General features: G+C 38.0%; 1 protein-coding gene across 12 annotated transcripts in view; it reads left to right on the forward strand.

Annotated features, from left to right (window-relative positions):
• Window positions 1-23,321, forward strand: part of TMEM267 (transmembrane protein 267) — a 39,232-nt gene extending 15,911 nt beyond the window's left edge. For 8 of the 12 annotated variants that reach the window (XM_004058892.5, XM_063700762.1, XM_063700764.1 and 5 more), the window contains 2 exons: window positions 13,961-14,346; window positions 21,440-23,321. In XM_004058892.5, coding sequence (XP_004058940.1) covers window positions 14,035-14,346; window positions 21,440-21,775 — 648 coding nt within the window. In that variant the 5' untranslated portion in view covers window positions 13,961-14,034 and the 3' untranslated portion in view covers window positions 21,776-23,321. Of the gene's footprint in view, window positions 1-11,225; window positions 11,301-13,055; window positions 13,557-13,960; window positions 14,347-21,439 lie in introns of those variants that run through there. The other 4 variants (XM_055367507.2, XM_063700766.1, XM_063700769.1 and 1 more) reach the window with 3 other exon arrangements.
• Window positions 23,322-25,065: the final 1,744 nt, after the last annotated feature.

A 25,065-nucleotide genomic window follows, 5' to 3' on the forward strand; every position in this document is an offset into this window, starting at 1 on the left:
CCAGGTCACAGGTAGGTGAGAGACAGATGGTTGCATTCTTTTGAGTTTCTGATAAGTCTTTCCCAAGAAGGCAATCAGAATATGTATCTATCTCTGTGAGCAAAGGGACGACTTGAATAGAATGAGAGGCAGATTTGCCCTGAGTGGTTCCCAGCTTGAAAGGACCCAAGATATTTTCCTTTCACAGTCTGATGTTTCTTTGTTGATTTTCTGTCTGGAAGATCTGTCCAATGCCAAAAGTGGGGTGTCAAAGTATCCAACTATTATTATATTGGGACCTATCTCTCTCTTTAGCTCTAATAATATTTCCTTTATATATCTGGGTGCTGCAGTGTTGGTTGCACATACATTTAAAATTATTATATCCTCTTACTGAAATTACATCTTTGTCATTATACAGTGACCTTGTCTCTTATACTTTTTGTCTTGAAATCTATTTTGTTTAGTATAGGTATTCCTGCTCTTTTTTGGCTTCCATTAACATGGAATATCTTTTCCCATCCATTTGCTTTCAGTCTATTTGTGTCTTTATAGGTAAAGTGTGTTTCTTGTAGGTAACAGATAAATAGGTCTTGGTTTTTCATACATTCAGCCAGTCTATGGCTTTTGATTAGAGAATTTAGTCCATTTATATTTAATGTTATCATTAATAAGTAAGGACTTACTCTTGCCATTTTGTTGTTTATTTTTTGCTGTTTTATGGTCTTTTCTTCCTTCTTTTTTTTTTTTTTTTTTTTGAGACAGAGTCTCTCTCTGTTGCCCAGGCTGGAGTGCAATGGCGCAGTCTCAGCTCACTGCAACCCCCACTTCCCAGGTTCAAGCAATTCTCCTGCCTCAGCCTCCCAAGTAGCTGGGACTACAGATGTGCGCCACGACACGCAGCTAATTTTTATATTTTTAGTGGAGACAGGATTTCACCATGTTGGCTAGGCTAGTCTCAAACTCCTGACCTCAAATGATCCACTCACCTTGCTTTCCCAAAGTGCTGAAATTACAGGTATGAGCCACTGCATCTGGCCTCTTCTTTCTTTCCTTCCTGTCTTCCTTTAGTTAAAATGATTTTCTCTGCGGATGTGATTTAGTTTCTTGCTTTTTATTTTTTGTGTATTCATTGCATGTTTTTTGGTTTGAGGTTATTATGAGGTTTGTAGATACTCTTACAACCCATTATTTTGCCTGATAACAACTTAACACTGTCTGTATAAACAAATAACCAGCAAAAAGAAAACTGATAAAAACTCTGTTTTAACTTCATCCCCCCCGCCTACTTTTTCACTTTTTGTTGTTTCTATTTATGTCCTATTGTACTGACTATGTCTTGAAAAGCTGTAGGCATTATTTTTGATTGGCTCATCATTTATTCCTTCTACTTAGGATAAGAGTAGTTTACATTCCACATTTACAGTGTTATCATATTCTATTTTTTTGTGTGTACTTACTATTACCAGTGAGTTTTGTACCTTCAAATTATTTCTTATTGCTCATTAACAACCTTTTCTTTCTGACTGAAGTTCTCCCTTTAGCTTTTCTTATAGGACAGGTCTAGTGTTGATTTAATCCCTCAGTGTTTGTTTGTCTAGGAAAGTTTTTATTTCTTCTTCATGTTTGAAGGACATTTTTGCCAGATATGTTATTCTAAGATAAAAGTTTTTTTTCCTTCAGCACTTTTTAAGATGTCATACCACTGTCTCCTAGCCTGAAAAGGTTTCCACTGAAAAGTCTGCTGCCAGATGTATTGAAGCTCTATAGTATGTTATTTGTTTATTTTCTCTTGCTGCTTTTAGGATTGTTACTTTATCCTTGACCTTTGGGAGTTTTATTATTAAATGCCTTAAGGTAGTCTTCTTTGGGTTAAATGTGCTTGGTGTTCTACAAGCTTCTTGTACTTGGATAGTGATATCTAAGTTTGAGAAGTTCTCTGTTATCCCATTCAATAAACTTTCTACCCCTATCTCTTCCTCTGTCTCATCTTTACAGCCAATAACTATTTTTTTAAAGTTTTAAAAAGTTTATTCCCTATATACTCCTTTCTTTTTTTCTTTTCTTTTTTTAAAAATTTTATTATTATTATACTTTAAGTTTTAGGGTACATATGCACAATGTGCAGGTTTGTTACATAGGTATACATGTGCCATGTTGGTGTGCTGCACCCATTAACTCGTCATTTAGCATTAGGTATATGTCCTAATGCTATCCCTCCCCCTTTCCCCCACCCCACAACAGGCCCCGGTGTGTGATGTTCCCCTTCCTGTGTCCGTGTGTTCTCATTGTTCAATTCCCACCTATGAGTGAGAACGTGCAGTCTTTGGTTTTTTGTCCTTGTGATAGTTTGCTGACAATGATGGTTTCCAATTTCATCCATGTCCCTACAAAGGATATGAACTCATCCTTTTTTATGGCTGCATAGTATTCCATGGTGTATATGTGCCACATTTTCTTAATCCAGTCTATCATTGTTGGACATTTGGGTTGGTTCCAAGTCTTTGCTATTGTGAATAGTGCCGCAATAAACATATGTGTGCATGTGTCTTTATAGCTGCATGATTTATAATCCTTTGGGTATATACCCAGTAATGGGATGGCTGGGTCAAATGGTATTTCTAGTTCTAGATCCCTGAGGAATCACCACACTGACTTCCACAATGGTTGAACTAGTTTACAGTCCCACCAACAGTGTAAAAGTGTTCCTATTTCTCCACATCCACATCCTCTCCAGCACCTGTTGTTTCCTGACTTTTTAATGATTGCCATTCTAACTGGTGTGAGATGGTATCTCATTGTGGTTTTGATTTGCATTTCTCTGATGGCCAGTGATGATGAGCATTTTTTCATGTGTCTGTTGGCTGCATAAATGTCTTCTTTTGAGAAGCGTCTGTTCATGTCCTTCGCCCACTTTTTGATGGGGTTGTTTGTTTTTTTCTTGTAAATTTGTTGGAGTTCATTGTAGATTCTGGATATTAGCCCTTTGTCAGATGAGTAGATTGCAAAAATTTTCTCCCATTTTGTAGGTTGCCCGTTCACTCTGATGGTAGTTTCTTTTGCTGTGCAGAAGCTCTTTAGTTTAATTAGATCCCATTTGTCAATTTTGGCTTTGGTTGCCATTGCTTTTGGTGTCTTAGACATGAAGTCCTTGCCCATGCCTGTGTCCTGAATGGTATTGCCTAGGTTTTCTTCTAGGATTTTTATGGTTTTTGGTCTAACACTTAAGTCTTTAATCCATCTTGAATTAATTTTTGTATAAGGTGTAAGGAAGGGATCCAGTTTCAGCTTTCTACATATGGCTAGCCAGTTTTCCCAGAACCATTTATTAAATAGGGAATCCTTCCCCCATTGCTTGTTTTTGTCAGGTTTGTCAAAGATCAGATGGTTGTAGATATGCGGCATTATTTCTGAGGGCTCTGTTCTGTTCCACTGATCTATATCTCTGTTTTGGTACCAGTACCATGCTGTTTTGGTTACTGTAGCCTTGTAGTATAGTTTGAAGTCAGGTAGCGTGATGCCTCCGGCTTTGTTCTTTTGGCTTAGGATTGACTTGGTGATGCGGGCTCTTTTTTGGTTCCATATGAACTTTAAAGTAGTTTTTTCCAATTCTGTGAAGAAAGTCTTTGGTAGCTTGATAGGGATGGCATTGAATCTATAAATTACCTTGGGCAGTATGGCCATTTTCACGATATTGATTCTTCCTACCCATGAGCATGGAATGTTCTTCCATTTGTTTGTATCCTCTTTTATTTCATTGAGCAGTGATTTGTAGTTCTCCTTGAAGAGGTCCTTCACATCCCTTGTAAATTGGATTCCTAGGTATTTTATTCTCTTTGAAGCAGTTGTGAATGGGAGTTCACTCATGATTTAGCTCTCTGTTTGTCTGTTATTGGTGTATAAGAATGCTTGTGATTTTTGTACATTGATTTTGTATCCTGAGACTTTGCTGAAGTTGCTTATCAACTTAAGGAGATTTTGGGCTGAGACAGTGGGGTTTTGTAGATATACAATCATGTCATCTGCAAACAGGAACAATTTGACTTCCTCTTTTCCTAATTGAATACCCTTTATTTCCTTCTCCTGCCTAATTGCTCTGGCCAGAACTCCCAACACTATGTTGAATAGGAGTGGTGAGAGAGGGCATCCCTGTCTTGTGGCAGTTTTCAAAGGGAATGCTTCCAGTTTTTGCCCATTCAGTATGATATTGGCTGTGCATTTGTCATAGATAGCTCTGATTATTTGGAGATACATCCCATCAATACCTAATTTATTGAGAGTTTTTAGCATGAAGAGTTGTTGAATTTTGTCAAAGGCCTTTTCTGCATCTGTTGAGATAATCATGTGGTTTTTGTCTTTGGTTCTGTTTATATGCTGGATTACGTTCATTGATTTGCATATGTTGAACCAGCCTTGCATCCCAGGGATGAGGCCCACTTGATCATGGTGGGCTGGATCATGGTGGGGTGGATTTTTGATGTGCTGCTGGATTCGGTTTGCCAGTATTTTATTGAGGATTTTTGCATCAATGTTCATCAAGGATATTGGTCTAAAATTCTCTTTTTTGGTTGTGTCTCTGCCCGGCTTTGGTATCAGGATGTTGCTGGCCTCATAAAATGAGTTAGGGAGGATTCCCTCTTTTTCTATTGATTGGAATAGTTTCAGAAGGAATGGTACCAGCTCCTCCTTGTACCTCTGGTAGAATTCGGCTGTGAATACATCTGGTCCTGGACCTTTTTTGGTTGGTAAGCTATTGATTATTGCCACAATTTCAGAGCCTGTTATTGGTCTATTCAGTGATTCAACTTCTTCCTGGTTTAGTCTTGGGAGGGTGTATGTGTCCAGGAATTTATCCATTTCTTCTAGATCTTCTAGTTTATTTGCGTAAAGGTGTTTCTAGTATTCTCTGATGGTAGTTTGTATTTCTGTGGAATCAGTGGTGATATCCCCTTTATCATTTTTTATTGCGTCTATTTGATTGTTCTCTCTTTTCTTCTTTGTTAGTCTTGCTAGTGGTCTATCAATTTTGTTGGTCTTTTCAAAAAACCAGCTCCTGGATTCATTAATTTTTTGAAGGGTTTTTTGTGTCTCTATTTCCTTCAGTTCTGCTCTGATCTTAGTTATTTCTTGCCTTCTGCTAGCTTTTGAATGTGTTTGCTCTTGCTTTTCTAGTTGTTTTAATTGTGATGTTAGGGTGTCAATTTTGGGTCTTTCCTGCTTTCTGCCAATAACTATTAAATTTGCTTTTTTAAGGCTGTTTTTTAGATCCTGTATGTGTGCTTCATTGTTTTTTATTCTTTTTTCTTTTGTCTCCTCTGACTGTATTTTCAAATAGCCTGGCTTCAAGCTCACTAATTCTTCTGCTTGATCAGTTTTGTTATTAAACGACTGTGGTGCATTCTTCAGTATGCCAATTGCATTTTTCAGCTCCAGAATTTCGGCTTGATTCTGTTTAATTATTTCAATCTTTTTGTTAAATTTATCTGATAGACTTCTGGATTCCTTTTCTGTGTTACCTTGAATTTCTTTGAATTTCCTCAACACAGCTATTTTAAATTCTCTGTCTGAAAAGTCACATATCTTCTTTTCTAAGATTGGTCTTTAGTGCCTTATTTAGTTCATTTGGTGAGGTCATGTTTTCGTGGATGGTGTTGATGCTAGTAGATGTTCTTCAGTGTTTGGGCATTGATGACTTAGGTATTTATTGTAGGCTTCATTGTCGGGGCTTATTTGTACCCGGCCTTCTTGGGAAGGTTTTCCAGATATTTGAAAGGACTTTGGTGTTATAATCTAAACTATATCTGCTTTAGGGGGCACTCCAAGCCCAGTAATGCTGTGGTTCTTGCAGACTCATAGAGGTACTGCCTTGATGGTCATGGACAAGATATGGGAAAATTCTCTGGATTACCAGGCAAGGACTCTTGTTCTCTTCCTTTACTTTCTCTCAAACAGTCTGTCTCTGTGTTCTGAGCCACCTAAAGCTAGGGTGAAGTAACCCAAGCACCCCTGTGGCCACAACTACCATGACTGTGCTGGGTCAGACCTGAACCCAGCATGGCACTTGGTCTCACACAATGCCTGCTATATTCACTTCCTGGCTACTGCCTATGTTTGCCGTAGGCCCTGGGACTCTACAATCAGCCAGTAGCAAAGCCAGCCAGGCCTATGTCCTTCCTTTCAGGGCAGTGAGGTCCCCCAGGCCCTGGGTGGGTCTGGAGGTACCATCTGGGAGTCAGGGACTAGAGTCAAAAACCTTAGACGTCTACCTGATGTTCTATTGCACTGCAGCTGAGCTGGCACTCAAACCACAAGATGCAGTCCTTCCCACTTTTCCCTCCCCTTTCCAAAGACAGAGGAGCCTGACTCCAGAGCCACCACCACCCCAGGTCACAAAGAGTACTGCCAGAACACTGCTGATGCCCCTTAAGGCACAAGGTCTCTTAAGTCAGTTTGTGGTGGATGCTGCCTGGCCTGAGACCCACCCTTTAGGGCAGTGGGCTCCTCTGTGGCCCAGGGCAGGCCCAGAAATGCCATCCAAGAATATCCTGGAATCAGGGACCCCAAGAGCTCACTTGGTGCTCTATCCTCCTATGCCTATGCTGATACCTAAGGTGAAAGGCAAAGTCCCCTTTAGTTTTCCCTCTGCTTTTGTCAAACAGAGGGAGTTTTTTCCCATAGCCACCACAGCTGATAATGTGCTGAGTCTCACCTGAAGCCAGCAAGTCTCAGAGGCTCACGCAAGGCCCTTGATGTAGTACCTGTGTATCACTGCTGGTTGTTCAGGTCCCAAGGGCTCTTCAGTTAGCAGGTGATGAATGCTGCCAGTTTTTGAGTCTTGTCCTTCAAGGCAGGGGTTTCCCTTCTGGCTCTGAGTATGTCTAGAAATGACATCTGGGAACTAGGGCCTGGAATCGGGCCCTCATGACTCTGACCAGTGTCCTGTCTTGCTGTGGTTGAGCTGTTATTCTCCTCAAGCAAAAAGAAGGGGTCTCTTTTGGAGCCTCAAGATGTGCAGCATGGGGTTAGGTGAGGGTGATGCCAGCACGCCTTTGGCTGCACCAGCTTTGGTCTCAGTATGTCATGTGCCCACGCAGTCCACTGTCTCTGGGCCTAGTTCAGCTCTAGGACTCACCTAAGGGTTGCAGTCCTTAAGGCCTACACTGCCTTTCAAGTTTACCTGGAGACAGAGGGCACTGTAGCCCTCAGTGGCGAGGTTTGCAGAAACTCAAATTCGGACCAATGGAATGGGCATTTCCCCTCTGGCTTGGGCTAATTTAAATGCTCCCTCCGTGGCTGGACATCAGTTGAGTTTAGTCTGGTTATCCTTTCTGCTCTAACAGGACAGCACTGAGTTCAGTGCCTCAAAACTGCTGTGTTCTCCCTCCCTTAGTGCCCAGAGATGCTCTCTGCCCCACTCTGCCACTTCTGGGGTGTAGGGGAGGGGTGGCGTTAGTGATTCAGGACTGTTTTTTGCTTTTCTGTGTGTGTGTTTGTTTGTTTTTTTTTTAATCTCTTCTGTGCCTCTTTCAGTGGTATGAGGTTAAAACCAGGTACTATGAGTCTCACCTGATTTTTGGTTCTTATGAAGGTGTTTTTTTTCTGTGTAGATAGTTGTTAACTTGTGTTTGGGGATGATTGGTGGAGCCTTCTATTCTGCTATTTTGCTCTGCCTCCCTAATTCAAATATGTGGTTAACTTTTATGGGGGTTCCGTGAACATTTGAAAAGAATGTGTACTGTTTATAGCAGGAGTCCCCACCCCCCAGGCCATGGACCAGTACAGGTTCATGGCCCATTAGGATCCAGGCCGCAAAGCAGGAGGTGAACGGCAGGCTAGCAAGTCAAGCTTCATCTGTGTTTACAGCCACTCTCCATCACTGACATTACTGCCTGAGTTCCACCTCCTTTCAGATCAGTGGCAGCATTAGCTTCTCATTGGAGAGTGAACCTATTGTGAACTGCACATGCAAGTTCTAGGTCACGTGCTTCTTATGAGAATCTAATGCCTGATGATCTGTCACTGTCTCCCACCATCCTAAGATGGAACTCTCTAGATGCAGGAAAACAAGCTAAGGGCTCCCACTGATTCTACATGTTGAGTTGTGTAATTATTTAATTATATGTTACAATGTAATAATAGAAATAAAGTACACAATAAATATAATGCACTTGAATCATCGCAAAACCATACCCCTCCGCAGTCCATGGAAAAATTGTCTTCCACAAAACCAGTCCCTGGTGCCAAAAAGGACTGGGACCACTGCTTCATAGCATATGAAGTTGTATACCTGAGTATGAAATAAAATTTATAAATTATATTATTCAGATTATGCCTTTTATTGACCACTTAATTTTTTGCTGCTATGTTGTTTGACATGTAAGCATCCTCTTACCCCATAGAACTTTACTGTGATGTGAATATTTTATCCTTTTCAGTTCTAATTAATCATTTTTACCTTGAATTCTGTGTTTGCAGTTAATATTACCATTGCTACTTAATTTTGTTTGTATTTCTTAGACATATATTTTCTCATCTCTTTATTTTCTATATTGTTAAGACTTTTTGTTTGAGGTGTTTTGTTTTGAACAATAATTTAGTGATGTTTTCTTTTGCCCCAATCTGATTATGTTTGTCTCTTTATAGAGAAATTTAACACATTCACATTTGTTGTGGTATTTGTATTTTATTTGGTCCCTATTGCTTTTTGCAGAGTGGGGGTGAGCTGGAGGGAAGTAAGGTTTTCTTTTTTTTCTTTTCTGTCTTGCTGTATTGATCAAATTTTCTTTATTTGTCTCCCTTCCTGCTAGAGATTGAGAAGTTCTACTGCTCAGTTTCCCCTACCCCCCAAAATCATACATGGGTGTATAATTTCTAAGGCAAAACTTTTAAAATTCACAGTTGCCACATAGGTGCCATAATTTAGCTATGCGTAGAATGCTACAGTCTATGATCTTTTTCTCTCAGAGTTCTGTAAATGTTACCTCACAGTATTCTGACATTTAGGGTTGATGATAATCACATTCTCTTTCTTTTGAAGATAATTTTTTTTTTGACATAGAAACTCTAAAGGTTTTCTCTTTATTTTTGGAAATTTTTTTTCAATGCCCAACTCTTTGTCTTATATTTTCCCCTTAAGCTTTGGAAAAATTCTTTGCAAATGTTCTCATTTACTAATTTTGATGTTTGAAAGATTCACGCCACTGTGCATTCCTTCAGTGCATAGTAGACTTTGCATTGAGTTTTTATTTGGGTAATCAACTTTTTCATTTCCATAGTTTCTTGTTTTCATATTTCTCCTTTTTTACAAAAGCCTGCTGTTTTATAATCAATGAAGTGTACCTTCCTAACTTTTTAACATCTTTGTTGGAGTATAATTGACATGTAATGAACTGTATATGTTTAAAATATACAGTTTGATATGTTTTGACATATGTATGAAACTGTGAACCATGGAACTATCACCACAGTCAAGATAATGAACATATGCATCCCTTACCAAAGTATCCTTATTCTCCTTTTTAATCATTCCTGCCTCTACTGTCTTCAGGAAACCATGGATCTGCTTTCTGTCACTATAAATTAGTTTGTATTTTGTAGAATTTTAAATAAGTGGAATTATACTATGTACTCTTTTTAGAAACATATTTCTAGGCCAGGTTCAGTGGCTCACGCCTGTAATCCCAGCACTTTGGGAGGCTGAGGTGGGAAGATTGCTTGAGGCCAGGAGCTGCAGACCAGCCTGGGCAACATGGTGAAATTCCATCTCTACAAAAAAATTTAAAAATTAGCCAGGCATGGTGGCCCGTGACTGTGATTCCAGCTACTCAGGAGGCTGAGGCAGGGGGATCTCATGAGCCCAGGACATAGAGGCTGCAGTGAGCCATATTCACACCCCTGGACAACAGAGCAAGACCCTGTCTCAAAAAATAAGGAAAGAAATAATTTTTTAAATTAAATAAATAGAAATGGAAACATATAGCCAGGCATGATGGCTCATGCCTGTAGTCCCAGCTACTCAGGAGGTGAGGTGGGAGTCCTCCTCACCTGAGACTAGGAAGTCAAGGTTGCAGTGAGCCAAGATCAAGCCACTGCACTCCAGTGTGGGCAACACAGTGAGACCCTGTCCTCAAAATAAATAAATTTAATAAAAACATTTCTAAATGAAAATTTCAAACATACAGAAAAATAGAGAAAATATAATGAACTACAGTACATCTATTACGTAAATTTATAATATTTGTTGGCGGTTCATTTATTTAATTTTTTAAAATAAATTGACTTTATTTTTAAGTTTTTCTAATTAATAGACTTTATAAACTGATATGGTTTGGATTTGTGTCCTCACCCAAATCTCATGTCAAGTTGTAATCCCCAGTGTTGGAGGAGGGGCCTGGTGGGAGGTGACTGGTTCATGGGGGCAGATATCCCCCTAGGTGTTCTCATGATAGTGAGTTCGTTCTCACGAGATCTGGCTGTTTAAAGTGTGTAGCACCTTCCACTTTAGTCTTCTACTCTGGCCATGTAAGACGTGACTCCTTCCTCTTTACCTTCCACCATGATTGTAAGTTTCCTGAGGCTTCCTCAGCCATGCTTCCTGTACAGCCTGCAGAACTGTAAGCCAATTAAGCTTCTTTTCTTTGTAAATTACCCAGTTTCAGGTAGTTCCATGCAATAACAGACTAATACATAAACCTAAATAGTAGTTTTAGGTTTACAGAAAAATTGAGCCAATATTATAGAGAATTCTTATAGATGCGTTTTGCCCTGCATACATTTTCCCCATTATTAACATTTGCAATAGTGTGGTATATTTGATACAAGTAGGGAACCAATATTGATATGTTATTATTGACTAAAGTCCATACTTTACATTAGGGTTCATCCTTTATGTCGCACAGTTCTATGGGTTTTAACTGTATAATTTTTGTTTGTTTGACTTCTTTCACTTACTATAATCATTTCAAGATTCATTCATGTTTTTATGTGTATCACATGTTTGTTCCTTTTTATTCCACCTTTTGTTTATTCACATGTTTGTGGACATTTGAGTTTTTTCCAACTTGGAACAAATTCAGATAAAGCTGCTATGAACATTCATGTGTAAGCCTTTGTGTACACATAAGCTTTTGGGAAAATACCTAGAAGTGGAATGACTGGGTTATATGGTAAGAGTACGTTTAACTTTCTGAGAAATTGGAAAACTGTTTTTCCAAAATAGTCATACTGTTTTTTATTCCGACCAGCAGTGTATGAGTTCTGGTTGCTCCACGTCTTTGTCAACATCTGGGATTGTCAGTCTTTAATTTTAGCCATCTTAACAGGTGTGTGATATCTAATTTTTAAAATTTGCATTTCCCTAATAATTAATGGTGATGAACATATTTCTTATACTTATTGGCTATCTGAATATCATCAATGGTAGGTCCCCATTTTCACATCTTTTGTCCATTTTTATATTGGTTTGTTTTCCTATTACTCTGTTTTGAGAGTTCTTTATATATTCTGGATGTAAGTCCTTTATCAGATATAAGATTTAAAAATTGTTTTTTCTTTCTCAACATTGTCTTTCAAAGATCAGAAGCTTTTAATTTTGATAAAGTTCAACTTACCAATTTTTTAATGGAGCAAGCTTTTGGTATTGTATCTAATAACTCTTTGTGTGACCCAAGGACACAGAAATACTTTATGATTTTTTCCAGAAATTTTATATTTTTATGTTTTATTTACATTTAGGTTTGTGATTCATTTCGAGATAATTTTTGTATATGGAGTAAGATATAGATTCAGGTTTATGATTTTTGCATATGGATATCCATTTGTTCTCACACCATTTGTTGAAAAGAATATTCTTCCTCCATTGATTTATCTTTGCACCTTTATCAAAAATTAATTGACCAGGCTGGGCATGATGGCCCATGCCTGTAATCTCAGCACTTTGGGAAGCCAAGGATCACTTGAGGCCAGGAGTTCGAGACCAGCTAGGAGTTCGAGGCCTCTCTAGAGACAGGGAGACCTTGTCTCTTTGAAAAAAAAAAAGACATGGTGACACACATCTGTGGCTCCAGCTACTCAAGAGACTGAGGTAGGAGAACTTCTTAAACCTGGGAGGTAAAGGGTGTAGTGAGCCATAACTGTGCCACTATACTCCAGTAAAACTCTGTCTTAAATAAAAAAAAATTGGCTGGGCACGATGGCTCACGCCTATAATCCCAGCTCTTTGGGAGGCTGAGGTGGGTGGATCACTTGAGGTCAGAAGTTCGAAACCAGCCTGGCCAACATGGTGAAACCCATCTCTACTAAAAATACAAACAAAAAAATTAGCCAGGCATGGTGGCGGGCACCTGTAATCCCAGCTACTTGAGAGGCTGAGGCAGGAGAATTGCTTGAACCCAGGAGGTGGAGGTTGCAGCGAGCCAAGATCACACCACTGCACTCCAGCCTGGGCGACATAGTGAGACTCCATCTCAAAAAATAAATAAATAAATAAATAAAATTGACTAGGTATGTTTGGTTCTATTTCTGATCCCACTCTGTATTCTGTTTTGTTAGTCTGTATGTCTGTCATTATACCAATACTACACTGTTTTGATTACTGTAGCTTTTTTTTTTTTAAGACAGGGTCTCTGTGTTGCCCAGGCTGGCGTGCAGTAGCACGATTACAGCCCACTGCAGCCTCAACCTCCGGGGCTTAAGCGATCCTCCCACCTCAGCCTCTCAAGTAGCTGGGACTACAGGCATGCACCACCACGCCTGGCTAATTTTTTATTATTTGTAGAGACAGTGTCTTGCTATGTTGCCCAGGTTGGTCTTGAGCTCCTGTCCTGAAGCGATCCTCCTGCCTCAGCCTCCTAAAGTGTTGGGATTACAGGTGTAAGCCACTGTGCCCAGCCTACTGTAGGTTTATAATGAAACTTAAAATAAGATGGTATAAGTAGTCCTCCAACTTAGTTTCTCTTTTTCAAAATTGTTTTATTCTTCTAGGTCCTCTGCAGTTTTAGAATATATATAATAAGCTATGTATAGCTTTTATTGCATAATAGAAGTTGAGTCATTATCAATAAATCAGTTATTCTTTAGTCTCAGGATTAAAACAAAACAATGTAAAAGAAAAAACTTCGTGTGTCACACTTTAGGTAGACAGATATTTTCTAGCTAGGTAAATAATGTCAATATTCTGTGCCATATGAGAACTCAGCATAGAATTATGATTGCATTTTTATATCAGTTAAGGTTATTTGGTTCAAGGCATCAGAAATGTAAAGGGGATTTGATGGGAAAATGTTGGTGTAGCTCATTGAAGTGGAGGGGGAGCTGCAAGATCTAGGGTAGCTCTGAGAACCTTTAGACGTTGGACATAAGTACTCACTGTCATCATGATTCTATTAGCCTTTCTCCTTTGTGTCTCTCTGGGATTTTATTTTCCTAGGCTATTTCGTGTAGTGGAGCCCATGGCCTCCAAGAAGAGGAACTTTCTCTACCACAAGACAAATTTTGGAAAGGAATCTGATTGGCTCAGCCTGGACCACTTTCATTACTAGATTAGTCACCATTATTAGGGAAATGGAAAACTCTAATTGGTGAGCTCTGGAGTTTAATGTGAGAAAGTTTTCCCAGAGGAAGGGATTACTGTTGTCAGAAGTATGGAAAGTAGTTGTTGGGTACACAAACCCAACGGATATTCACCACCATGTACTACACACAGCTGGGAGATAGAACTATTTGATGACCTTAAAGCAATAGATTGCAGTTGGTGGGCTTTCTGAAATTCTCCTTGATACATACCATGTACCCTGCTTTTCCTAAAAAAAAAAAAAAATCTATTCTCCTTGGGCTATGTGACATATTATATATAACATGTAAACGTTGCCAGTATTTACATCTTGGTTTTATGTTTGTGAAATTATTGCTGATACTGTTTTGTTTAAATATTATATGGTAGTCCATAATCTTCATTCATATTTTTCTCTACTTTCTCCTTTAGGGTGCTGGAAATGTAAACAAGAATAGACTGTTCATTCCTGATGGCTTTTAGTCTATACTAACATATTGTTTGTCATGGCATCCGAGACTGAAAAGACCCATGCTTTACTGCAGACTTGTAGCACTGAATCTCTTATTTCCAGCCTTGGTCTGGGGGCATTTTGCCTCATAGCTGACAGACTTCTTCATTTTTCCACAATTCAGCAAAATGACTGGCTTCGTGCTCTCTCAGATAATGCAGTACATTGTGTAATTGGCATGTGGTCATGGGCGGTAGTCACTGGAATCAAGAAGAAGACTGACTTTGGAGAAATCATTTTAGCTGGATTTTTAGCCTCTGTTATTGATGTAGACCACTTTTTTCTAGCTGGATCCATGTCTTTAAAGGTAAAAAGCATAGGCTTAATTTTTCTGATCTTTAATTTCCTTAGCACTATTTTGCTGATCTTTACAGCATCATTTAGAACTAGAGAGGATTTGTCTTAAAATAGGAAAGCACATTCATGTAACCTTTTTGACCACTTAGTACTTGCCTAAAGATGCACACAGACATGTTGCTAATCAAATTATTTGCCATCACAAACTGCTATGGATTCACATAGAGCAAAGACCCACGAACTGTACCTAAAGAGTTCAGTGCTGGCTTACAGCGGATGCGTTTAGCCAGGTCTTGAAGAAAGTATTAGCAAACCGGTTTAAATTAACAGGGGTGATTCTCAAGGCTGTCCTAGTTCTTTCTGTATCAGTGCACTTTCTTCAGGAGCACACTTAACATTTCCCCCTTATTCTTTATGTTTTACAGTTAGTATGCAGCTCCTAAGTACTCCATAAAAGTTGAATAGCTTTAAGATGATTCCCAGTCCTGAGGAATGACTTGAACAGATTAATTCTCCCAGTCCCTTTTGGGGCGAAAGGCATGTATTTCAATTGGACTGGCTAGAACACAGTCCCTTGTGGAGAAATTGAGGAATTTCACTGAGGCATTCAGGAGTTCAGTTACATAGTTCACAAATGAACTAAACTTAAAATGTTGGTTCAGATAATATTTTCTAAATGTCAGAAGATTTGCCTACATTTTACATGCTTATGATCTATAAACATTTCAGGAAAGAAATCTAAACTCATAGAGCAAGGACTTTCTGTTTCATTCACCCCTGGCCTAGAACAATGCCTGGCTTACCTAGTAGATATTCAGGAAATATTTGTGGAATGAATGAGAAATATCCATTTTTTCCTATTATGCGTCAAGTACCAGGTATTTCTCAGAAATTGTTTCACTTATTTAGAAACTTAATCAGTAAAGAATCAGTAATTGCTAATTAAAGACAAACTTTTGTGCTATAAGTAGAGTTAGCATAACATTTTGTTTAAGATTGAAATGAGAAGACTTGAGTTTGAATCCTGGTTGTTTGGTGTTAGTAGAGTACTTTTCTTTTTTTTAGTTTTTTTTTTTTTTTCTTTAATGGATTTAGGGCCACAAGCACAGTTGTATAACGTGTATGTATTGCATAGCGGTAAAGTCTGAGCTTTTAGTGTACCTGTCACTCTAATGCTGTACAAATAGTATTTTATCTCTCACCTCTTCTCACTCTCCCACCTCTTGGAGTCTCCAGTGTCTATTATTCCACTCTGTATGTCCATGTGTACCCATTGTTTAGCTCTCGCTTACAAGTGAGAACATGTGTGTGTTTTTTTACTTTCTGTTTCTGCATCATTTCACTAAGGATAATGGCCTCCAGTTCCATCCATGTTGCTGTACAAGACACGATTTTATTATTTTGTATGGGCAAGTAGTGTTCCATGGTGTGATTATATATCAATCACATTTTATCCAGTCATCCACTGAAGGACACTTAGGTTAATTCCATGACTTTGCTATTGTGTGTAGTGCTGTCATAATCATACAAGTGCAGGTGTCTTTTTTATATAATGATTTCTTTTCTTTTTTCTTTCTTTCTTTTTTTTTTTGAGATAGGGTCTTGCTGTGATGCCCAGGCTGGAGTGCAGTGGTGTGATCACGGCTCACTGCAGCATCAACCTCTTGGGCTCAGGCAATTCTCCCACCTCAGCCTCCTGAGTATCTGGGACCATAGTCACACGCCACCATGCCAGGCTAATTTTTAAAAAATTATTTGTAGAGGCAGGGTCTCCCTATGTTGCCCAGTCTGGTCTCAAACTCTTAGACTCAAGTGATCCTCCCGCCTCAACCTCCCAAAGTGCTGGGATTACAGGCATGAGCCACTGTGGCTGGCAATGATTAGTTTTTTATAATAACTTATTTTCCTTTTAGAAGATATTCAGTAGTGGGATTGCTGGATCAAAAGGTAGTTCTATTTTTAGTTCTTTGAGAAATCTCCATACTGTTTTCCATAGAGGTTATACTAATTTATATTCCCACCAACAGTGTATAAGTGTTCCCTTTTCTCTGCATCCTTGCCAACATCTGTTGGTTTTTGACTTTTTAATAATAGCCATTCTGATGGTGTGTGATGGCATCTCATTGTGGTTTTAATTTGCATTTCTCTGATTATTAGTGATATGGAGCATTTTTTCATGTTTATTGGCTGCTTCTGTGTCTTCTTTTGAAAAATGTCTGTTCATGTCCTTTGCCCACTTTTTGATGGGGTTATTTGTTTTATTCTTGTTGAGTTGTTTGAGTTCCTTGTAGATTCTGGATATGAGCCCTTTTTCAAATGAACCCTACTTTCTCCCATCCTGTAGGTTGTCTGTTTACTCTATTGATTATTTCCTTTGCTGTGCAGAAGCTCTTTAGTTTAATTAAGTTCCCTTTTCTTCTTTAAGTTTTAATTTCTTCATCTGTAATATGTGGATTATAACATTACTTGCCTTGTGGGGTTGTTGTGAGGACTAAATAAGCATGATAAGTGGCATGGCCTGGTAAATATTAACAGTAAACTGGCCGGGTGCGGTGGCTTATGCCTGTAGTCTCCCAGCACTTTGGAGGCTGAGGTGAGATCAAAAGATCGAGACCATCCTGGCCAACATGGTGAAATCTCGTCTCTACTAAAAATACAAAAAAAAAAAAATTAGCCAGGCATAGTGGCAGGCGCCTGTAATCCCAGCTACTTGGGAGGTTGAGGCAAGAGAATTGCTTGAACCCGGGAGGTGGAGGTTGCAATGAGCCAAGATCACACCATTGCACTCCAGCCTGGGCAAGAAGAGCGAAACTCTGTCTCAAAAAAAAAAAAAAAAAAACAATAAATGTTAGAGATTGGGATAAGCTATGAAACATTATAAAATATGTGATTCATAAATGTATTCATCTAGAATTTATTCTATTATAATTTTTAAAAGCATTTAGGCTGCATAACGTATTTATCCTTTAATTCACTTAGAAGCACTATTGTTAAGAATATGAACTATAGAGTTAGACAGACCCAGGGTCAAATTCCAGCTGTGCCACTCATTAACTGCACAGTATGGGGGAAGTAACTAGGCTCACTGCCTCAGTTTCCTCTGCTGTAAAATGCTACCTACCACATAGAGTTGTTATAAGGATCAAATGAGATAGTGCACATAAAGTACAGCATAGTTCTAGTATTAATCATTATTTTTGAATTAAGTATTAAAATATTTTGCATCCACCATAAGGTGGTATGTGATTATCAGTAATAAATATCAAAACTGAATAAGTATTCATGACAGTGATCTATTTTTACTTCTATGATTCTATGATAATTCCATTTTCTTTCATTATTCATTGTTTTTCTATTAATAAAAAAATCAAAGGCCAGGCACAATGGCTCATGCCTGTAACCCCAACACTGTGAGGCTGAGATGGGAGGATCACTTGAGGCCAGGAGCTGAAGACCAGCTTGGGCAACAGGGCCAGACCCCATCTCTACAAAAAATAAAAAACTAGCCAGGCATGGTGGTGTATGCCTATAGTTCCACCTGATCAGGAGGCTGAGGCAAGAGGATCACTTGAGCCCAGGAGTTTGAAGTTACAGTGAGCTAAGATTGTGCCACTATACTCCAGCCTGGGCTTTGAGACAGCACAAGTCTCTGTCAAAAAAAAAAAACAAAAAAACGCTACATTGATATTTTAGACATCAGCCAACAACAAGAATTTCCAGTTTCTTTTTTAGCAGCTATTAATATAAATAGATGTTAATTCACAAATAAGAGTGTAAAGAATCAGTATGGCTGTAAACATATCCAGAGCATAACTCAACATCAGGTTATTGCTTTCTTGCAAGTAGTGATTACCATAGGCTCCTTAATCCCATCCTGTTGAAAATGTTGTACTTCCTATTAAAGGTGTCTCCAGTCTTTCCAATCAGTTCTATGATTTATATTTTACTAATATGGATTATAAACTAAACCTTTATTACTATAGTACATAAAAGTGCTTTTGTTGGGGGGAGAAATCCAATGCCAGTGTAATACTATTGCCTCTGCAAGTTATTTTATCTTTTGCATGGAGGGCTTAAAAACTGTTCTTTTATCATTATTACAGTAATAGCTCTACTAAATTGTCTTGAAGCTTATCATTGAGTCAGTTTTTTCAGATGGCCTCTTTTAATAGATTCGCATTTTTATTTTTTGTTTTCTTGGATCATAGCTTTAAATACTAGTTCCATTCTATTTCTTTGTTTTTCTTCTTTAGGGACTTCAGTTACACATATGTTGTTTCTTTTTGCCTGTATTCTATTTCAGCTATTTTCTACCTGACTGTTTTTACTTTTTTCCTCATATCATTTTTATTCTCTTGGTTGGTTTCCTGCATTTTTTCTTTTCTTTCTTGAGACAGAGTCTTACTCTGTTGCCCAGTTTGGGGTGCAGTGGTGTGATCTCAGCTCACTGCAACCTCTGCCTCCTATGTTCAAGGGATTCTCATGCCTCAGCCTCTTGAGTAGCTGGAATAGCAGGCATGCACCACCATATCCAGCTAATTTTTGTATTAATTTTTTCAATGTGCCTTATTAAACTTTCAATTGACCTATTCTCCCTTGGATACATTGCAATATAGTCATTTATTAGATTGTTTTTGTTTTTTTTCCATACTGAGTTTAATCAATTATTATCTTTTTTTAATCTATTTTTTCCATTTTTGAATTTCTGATTCAAGATTTTTTTATGTCCCCATATGGTTGTTTGAGATTTAACTTACTTTGGAGTCTTGTGATATAATTTTCTTATGTTTTATGTAGTTTAAAAAAAATTTTTTTTTGTTTTGTATTTGTTACTAGGAACAGAGTTCAAGAGATGGTTTTTTTTTGTTGGGGGGGTTGTTTTTTAGACAGAGTTTCACTCTTATTGCCCAGGCTGGAGTGCAACAGTATGATCTCAGCTCACCTCAACCTCCACCTCCCAGGTTCAAGCGATTCTCTTACCTCAGCCTCCCAATTAGCTGGGATTACAGGCATGCACCACCATGCCCAGCTAATTTTGTATTTTTAGTAGAGATGGGGTTTCTTCATGTTGGTCAGGCTGGTCTCGAACTCCTGACCTCAGGTGATCAGCCCGCCTCAGCCTCTCAAAGTGCTGGGATTACAGGCGTGAGCCACTCCACCTGGCCTGATATTTTTATTCTGTTTCTGATTTTCCTCCTATACTAGCTTTTTATAGATTTGTTCTATTTTATCACTTCATTTCATGATATTACATGATTCTTTATTCTAACATATTCTTGGTTAAGGCAGTGTTAGCAAAAGGACCAGTGATGAACTTAACATATTGTGGATATAGAATTTAAAAACAAAGGTGAAGACAAAAGTAGAATAATAATACAGAAATGGTACATGTTCTGATGAAGTAGAAGTAAAACAAAATGTGGAGGAGAAGGCAGGGAAAGAGGAGCGTAAAATAAACTCTTTGATGTTCAGACCGTAGGTGAGAGGTAAAGAATACTCGTTTGAGGAGAGGGTTTATAGGATTCCTTGTTGAAGGGTGGTCTGATTTGACAGTGGGACAAGGTAGAGTCTCTTTAATAAGTAACTTTTTTTCATGTGGTCGGAACATTGTCTGATTTTTGTTTGTGTTTTTTGGACAGGAAACTACATTTCTTCCTTTTACTACTTCTTTTCCTTTTCACCATCCAGTCTCCAAAGGGTGTCTCTCCCTTTCTTACCATCATCTCCCCCAGAATCAATACCTTTCAGAGTCTTGAAGGTCCACTCTTAAGTCCTTTCCCTGCAGTTAGTGCTGTGACCTACTAGGACACTCTTCAGTATTTTCACACTTAAACTGAACTTCCTAGTGGTAATTTTAGATCAATCTTAGGTTTCCCCTCTTCTCTCTTCAATATAGTTTTTCCTGACTTGGATGGAAGTGTGAGAGAGAGAACCCACTGATTTGGTGTTTATGTTAATAGTTATGGGTAATTTCAAATATGGGCATTCTCTGGCTTCTGTTTATGCTGAGGGTTTGAGATTTTGTGTAGTTTTATTTGTCCTTCATGTTTTATAATACTTTTAGAGGATATGTGCAGAGATTCAGATTTAGACAATCATAACTATCCTCAGCTTTATTTTTGTTTAGGGATTATCTCGCTGCAAATTAGTCTTTAAAGCAGGTGAGAACAAAACCCTACTCATGAATCATTCAGGGATTAAGCCTGAAATTTTTATTGGTTCAGATATTGAGTATACATTTTGGTGGTGGTTTAGAAATTTACTGAAGTTTGCCGGGCGTCATGGCTCACGTCTGTAATCCCAGCACTTTGGGAGGCCAAGGTGGGTGGATCATCTGAGTTCAGGAGTTCGAGACCAGCCTGGCCAACATGGTGAAACCCTGTCTCTACTAAAAATACAAAAATTAGCCGGGCATGGTGGTAGGTGCCTATGATCCCAGCTACTCGGGAGGCTGAGGCTGGAGAATTTTAACCCGAGAGGCAGAGATTGCAGTGAGCCGAGATTGTGCCACTGCACTCCAGCCTGGGCAACTGAGCAAGACTCCACCTAAAAAAAAAAAAAAAGAAATTTACTGAAGTTTATTTAACTCAATTTTAGAATACGTATTTAAAATAATATAATTTTTCTAAATGTTGTAAATAAATTCCAAAAGTGTTTATAGCTAATATAAAATGGATATAACAAAAATATTTCCCTCTTTTGCCTTAACTAAAGAATATTTTATTTGGTTGTGAGATATTTTTACAGTGCTCTTAGAGGCCCTGGATAATTATATAAAACTCCAAATTACACAAACTGTACACTTAGATTATAAATTATGTTCCTATTGTGAATTTTCTAAGCAAATAATGGGAAACTTAAAAAATTAATCACCATTTTCCTGAGACCTTGATTTTATTTTTAATGTAAAGGATATCCTGCTCACACTTTTATATTCTTTTATATATATATAATTTTGGTATATGTATCCTGAAGTGGCATAGAACATGTTTCTTTTGCATGTCCAATAGATTCTGGAAAATATTTTAAAATATTAAGAAGCATGTATAAAATTTTGTTTTGCTAGAAAGGAAATGATACTTGCTATTACTTTGCTCCCTCAGGCTGCTTTGACTCTCCCGCGAAGACCTTTCCTTCACTGTTCTACTGTGATTCCCGTTGTGGTTCTGACCCTGAAATTTACTATGCACCTTTTCAAGCTCAAAGACTCATGGTGCTTTCTTCCCTGGATGTTATTTATATCCTGGACTTCACATCATATCCGAGATGGGATTCGTCATGGTTTGTGGATATGCCCGTTTGGAAAAACTTCTCCTTTGCCATTCTGGCTTTATGTAATAATCACATCATCTTTACCTCACATCTGTTCATTCGTTATGTATTTAACAGGAACCAGACAAATGATGTCTTCAAAACATGGAGTTCATATTGATGTCTGAGGTAACCACATGGCAGTCTTAGAGAAGCAAATGGCTCAGATGATGATAATTAAGAGTAGCCAACATTAAAGTTAATTTTTAAAAATACAGTTAGGTGTTTATATTATTTAGTTATTATAATTCTGGAATCCTCTTGCTCAGGAAGCATATACAACTTTTTAAAAAATTATACTTGTTATTATTCTACTTCTCTCTTCTATGACAACTCTAGTGCAATATTAGAGTTTCATTTATTCCACAATATATTTTTATTGTTTTTTTCTGTTTATCTGGCTTTACTAGTAGTTCTTTTAGATTAACATCCAGTTCATTTTCTGGAAATATACCTGGAATTTAGTCCATTTCCTAATGAAAAACAGCTCAAATTTTAGGGTAACTAATTTGTAAAGAGTTAACATTATATTTGGATCCAATTTTCCTGAGATATTGAAATAGTGAAATCACCAAATAAATGATATGAATCATTTAACTATACAAATGTATAGTTAATGCTAACATGTATTTATTTTCATATATGTTGATCCTGAGTGAAATTTAATTTGCAGACTGCTTTATGAGTTATGATTACTGGCAAAACCTTCAGAGCACTTGTGACACATCATTATAATATCCAGTAGCTAACATTAGATCTAGCTTATTATTTCAGAAATTAATTTAGGAAATAATTATTAAAACACGTTGGCTACAGTAACACTTTACTGAAGTAGTATTTTTTGGTATCTCTAGCCTAGAATCTCATGTATTAGTTTTAACTGTTTTGAAAATAATAAGTAACATTAACAAAATATTGATATTTGGATCATAACCATAACATTTGAATTCATGCAAAAAAAAGACCAGAAATGTCATTTCAAATGTAAATTCCTGAATGTACCATTAAAATTATTTTAGTTGCTATCAGTTTGTTTATATACTATTTTATATACTATTCTAAAATATTTTACTCTGCCTGATACTGAAAGACAGCATATATTTTTTTCAAAATAAAGTTTTAGGAAATTTGCTTTTTCCTTTTTCTTTCAGGTTGATCTTCTATTAAAATGATTCCTCTTTATTAGAGAAGGAAAATTTAGTTGCTATACATCTTATATTTGCAAAGTTTATTAAAGTCAGTGCCCTAAAGGTACCTGCTTTTCTTTGTGGCATATGTGGCATCTGCTGTCTTCAGATTTTCTTACAGTTTTGTGATTTATAATGTTAGTGATTGGTGCCTTATTCTCTGAGGAAAGATGGAGGGTTCATAAAGCAATGCCTTATCCACAGCAGATTTTCTTGTATATTAAGTTAAACAGAATTCTGTAAATTATTATGAAGGTTCAAGCTCTTTAGGGGAGCTTTTTTTCTTGTTAACAAATTGGGTGCAATCTATTATATTTTGCAATTGATTAGATATTACAGTCTACTTATTTTTCAAGAGTAATTATTGTATAAGTTTGGTTGGTATAATGGTAAATATTATATAGTGGGGGTAAATTTGATTAGAGTTTTTTTTTTAAGCACTGGCTTCAGAAATCCATGGAAATAAAGTCTGTATCTTGTGTAACAATTCCTGACTAAATTGCAAAACCTTTTCTACTTTTTCTTTCTTCATATTAAACAAATAAATATTATTAAAAATATAGGGCCTTATTTAAGAATGCTACATAGTGACCGGACGTGGTGGCTCACGCCTGTAATCCCAACACTTTGGGAGGCCGAGGCAGGCAGGTCACTTGAGGTCAGGAGTTCGAGACCAGCCTGGCCAACATGATGAAACCCCGTCTCTACTAAAAATACAAAAATTAACTGGGCGTGCTGGTGTGCACCTGTAGTTTCAGCTATTCGGGAGGCTGACGCAGACAGTGGCTTGAACCTGGGAGGCAGAGGTTGTAGTGAGCTGAGATGGGGCCACTGCACTGCAGCCTGGGTGACAGAGGGAGACTGTCTTAAAAAATAAACATAAAATAAATAAATAAGAATGCTACATAGGCATTTTTTGGGTTGTCATAACTTTCCTTTATTAGAATGGGAATTCACTTTTGAACATAACTCCTTGCTTAAACAATCTGCACATTTTATGTGTGGGTTCATCTTGGTTCCTACCTCTACCATCGAAAATCTTCCTTGTCCTCTAAATCAGCAGTCCCCAGCCTTTTGGCACCAGAGACTGGAGAGACTAGTTTGGTGGAAGACAATTTTTCCACAGATGGCAGGACAGGGTGGGGGTGGGGATGGTTTCAGGATGAAACAGTTCCATTTTAGATCATCAGGCATTAGATTCTCATAAGGAGCTTTCAACCTAGATCTCTCACATGCGCAGTTCACAATAGGTTTCCTGCTCCTATGGGTCTCTAATGCTGGAGCTGATCTAACAGGAGGTAGAGCTCAGGTGATAATGCTTGCTCACCCACCACTCACTTCCTGCTCTGTGGCCCAGTTCCTAACAGGCCATGGACCAGTACCTGTCCACAGCCAAGGAGTTGGGGACTCCTTCTCTAAATGGACCCCAAAAGTTGTGATTGTAATGTCTGGAAAACTAGCAACCACCTCCACATGCCCACATTTTGTTTTTGCTTCCAGTGAAAGAATTTGTGTCAATACAATGTTGTGACTGAAAGTTAGATTGTACCTTATTTGCACGTGTGCATTTTTCTCCATCCTCTAGACTAACTTCCTTCACCTAGTGTTTCTCTCTTTGCTGTTTCACTGATCCAACCTCCCAGTCTACCATTCTCTTTTCTTGAGTTGTGTTATTCATGCTGGCTTCTGGACAACTTCTGCCACTGAACTATGTTCTACTCATCCCCAAGCCCAGCTTTCTTTAATGGCAGGCTTAAGAATCCCTGTTGTGGAGAATGCCACAAAGATACTCCTTGAGAAGAGCAACTCCAAGACATATAATTGTCAGATTCACCAAAGTTGAAATGAAGGAAAAATGTTAAGGGCAGCCAGAGAGAAAGGTCGGGTTACCCACAAAGGGAAGCTCATCAGACTAACAGCTGATCTCTCGGCAGAAACTCTATAAGCCAGAAGAGAGTGGGGGCCAATATTCAACATTCTTAAAGAAAAGAATTTTCAACCCAGAATTTCATATCCAACCAAACTAAGCTCCATAAGTGCAGGAGAAATAAAATCCTTTACAGACAAACAAATGCTGAGAGATTTTGTCACCACCAGGCCTGCCTTACGAGAGCTCCTGAAGGAAGCACTAAATATGGAAAGGAACAACTGGTACCAGCCACTGCAAAAACATGCCAAATTGTAAAGACCATCAATGCTAGGAAGAAACTGCATCAACTAACGAGCAAAAT

This window comes from Gorilla gorilla, chromosome 19 (assembly GCF_029281585.2).
Source record: "Gorilla gorilla gorilla isolate KB3781 chromosome 19, NHGRI_mGorGor1-v2.1_pri, whole genome shotgun sequence".
Classification (NCBI taxonomy): domain Eukaryota; kingdom Metazoa; phylum Chordata; class Mammalia; order Primates; family Hominidae; genus Gorilla; species Gorilla gorilla.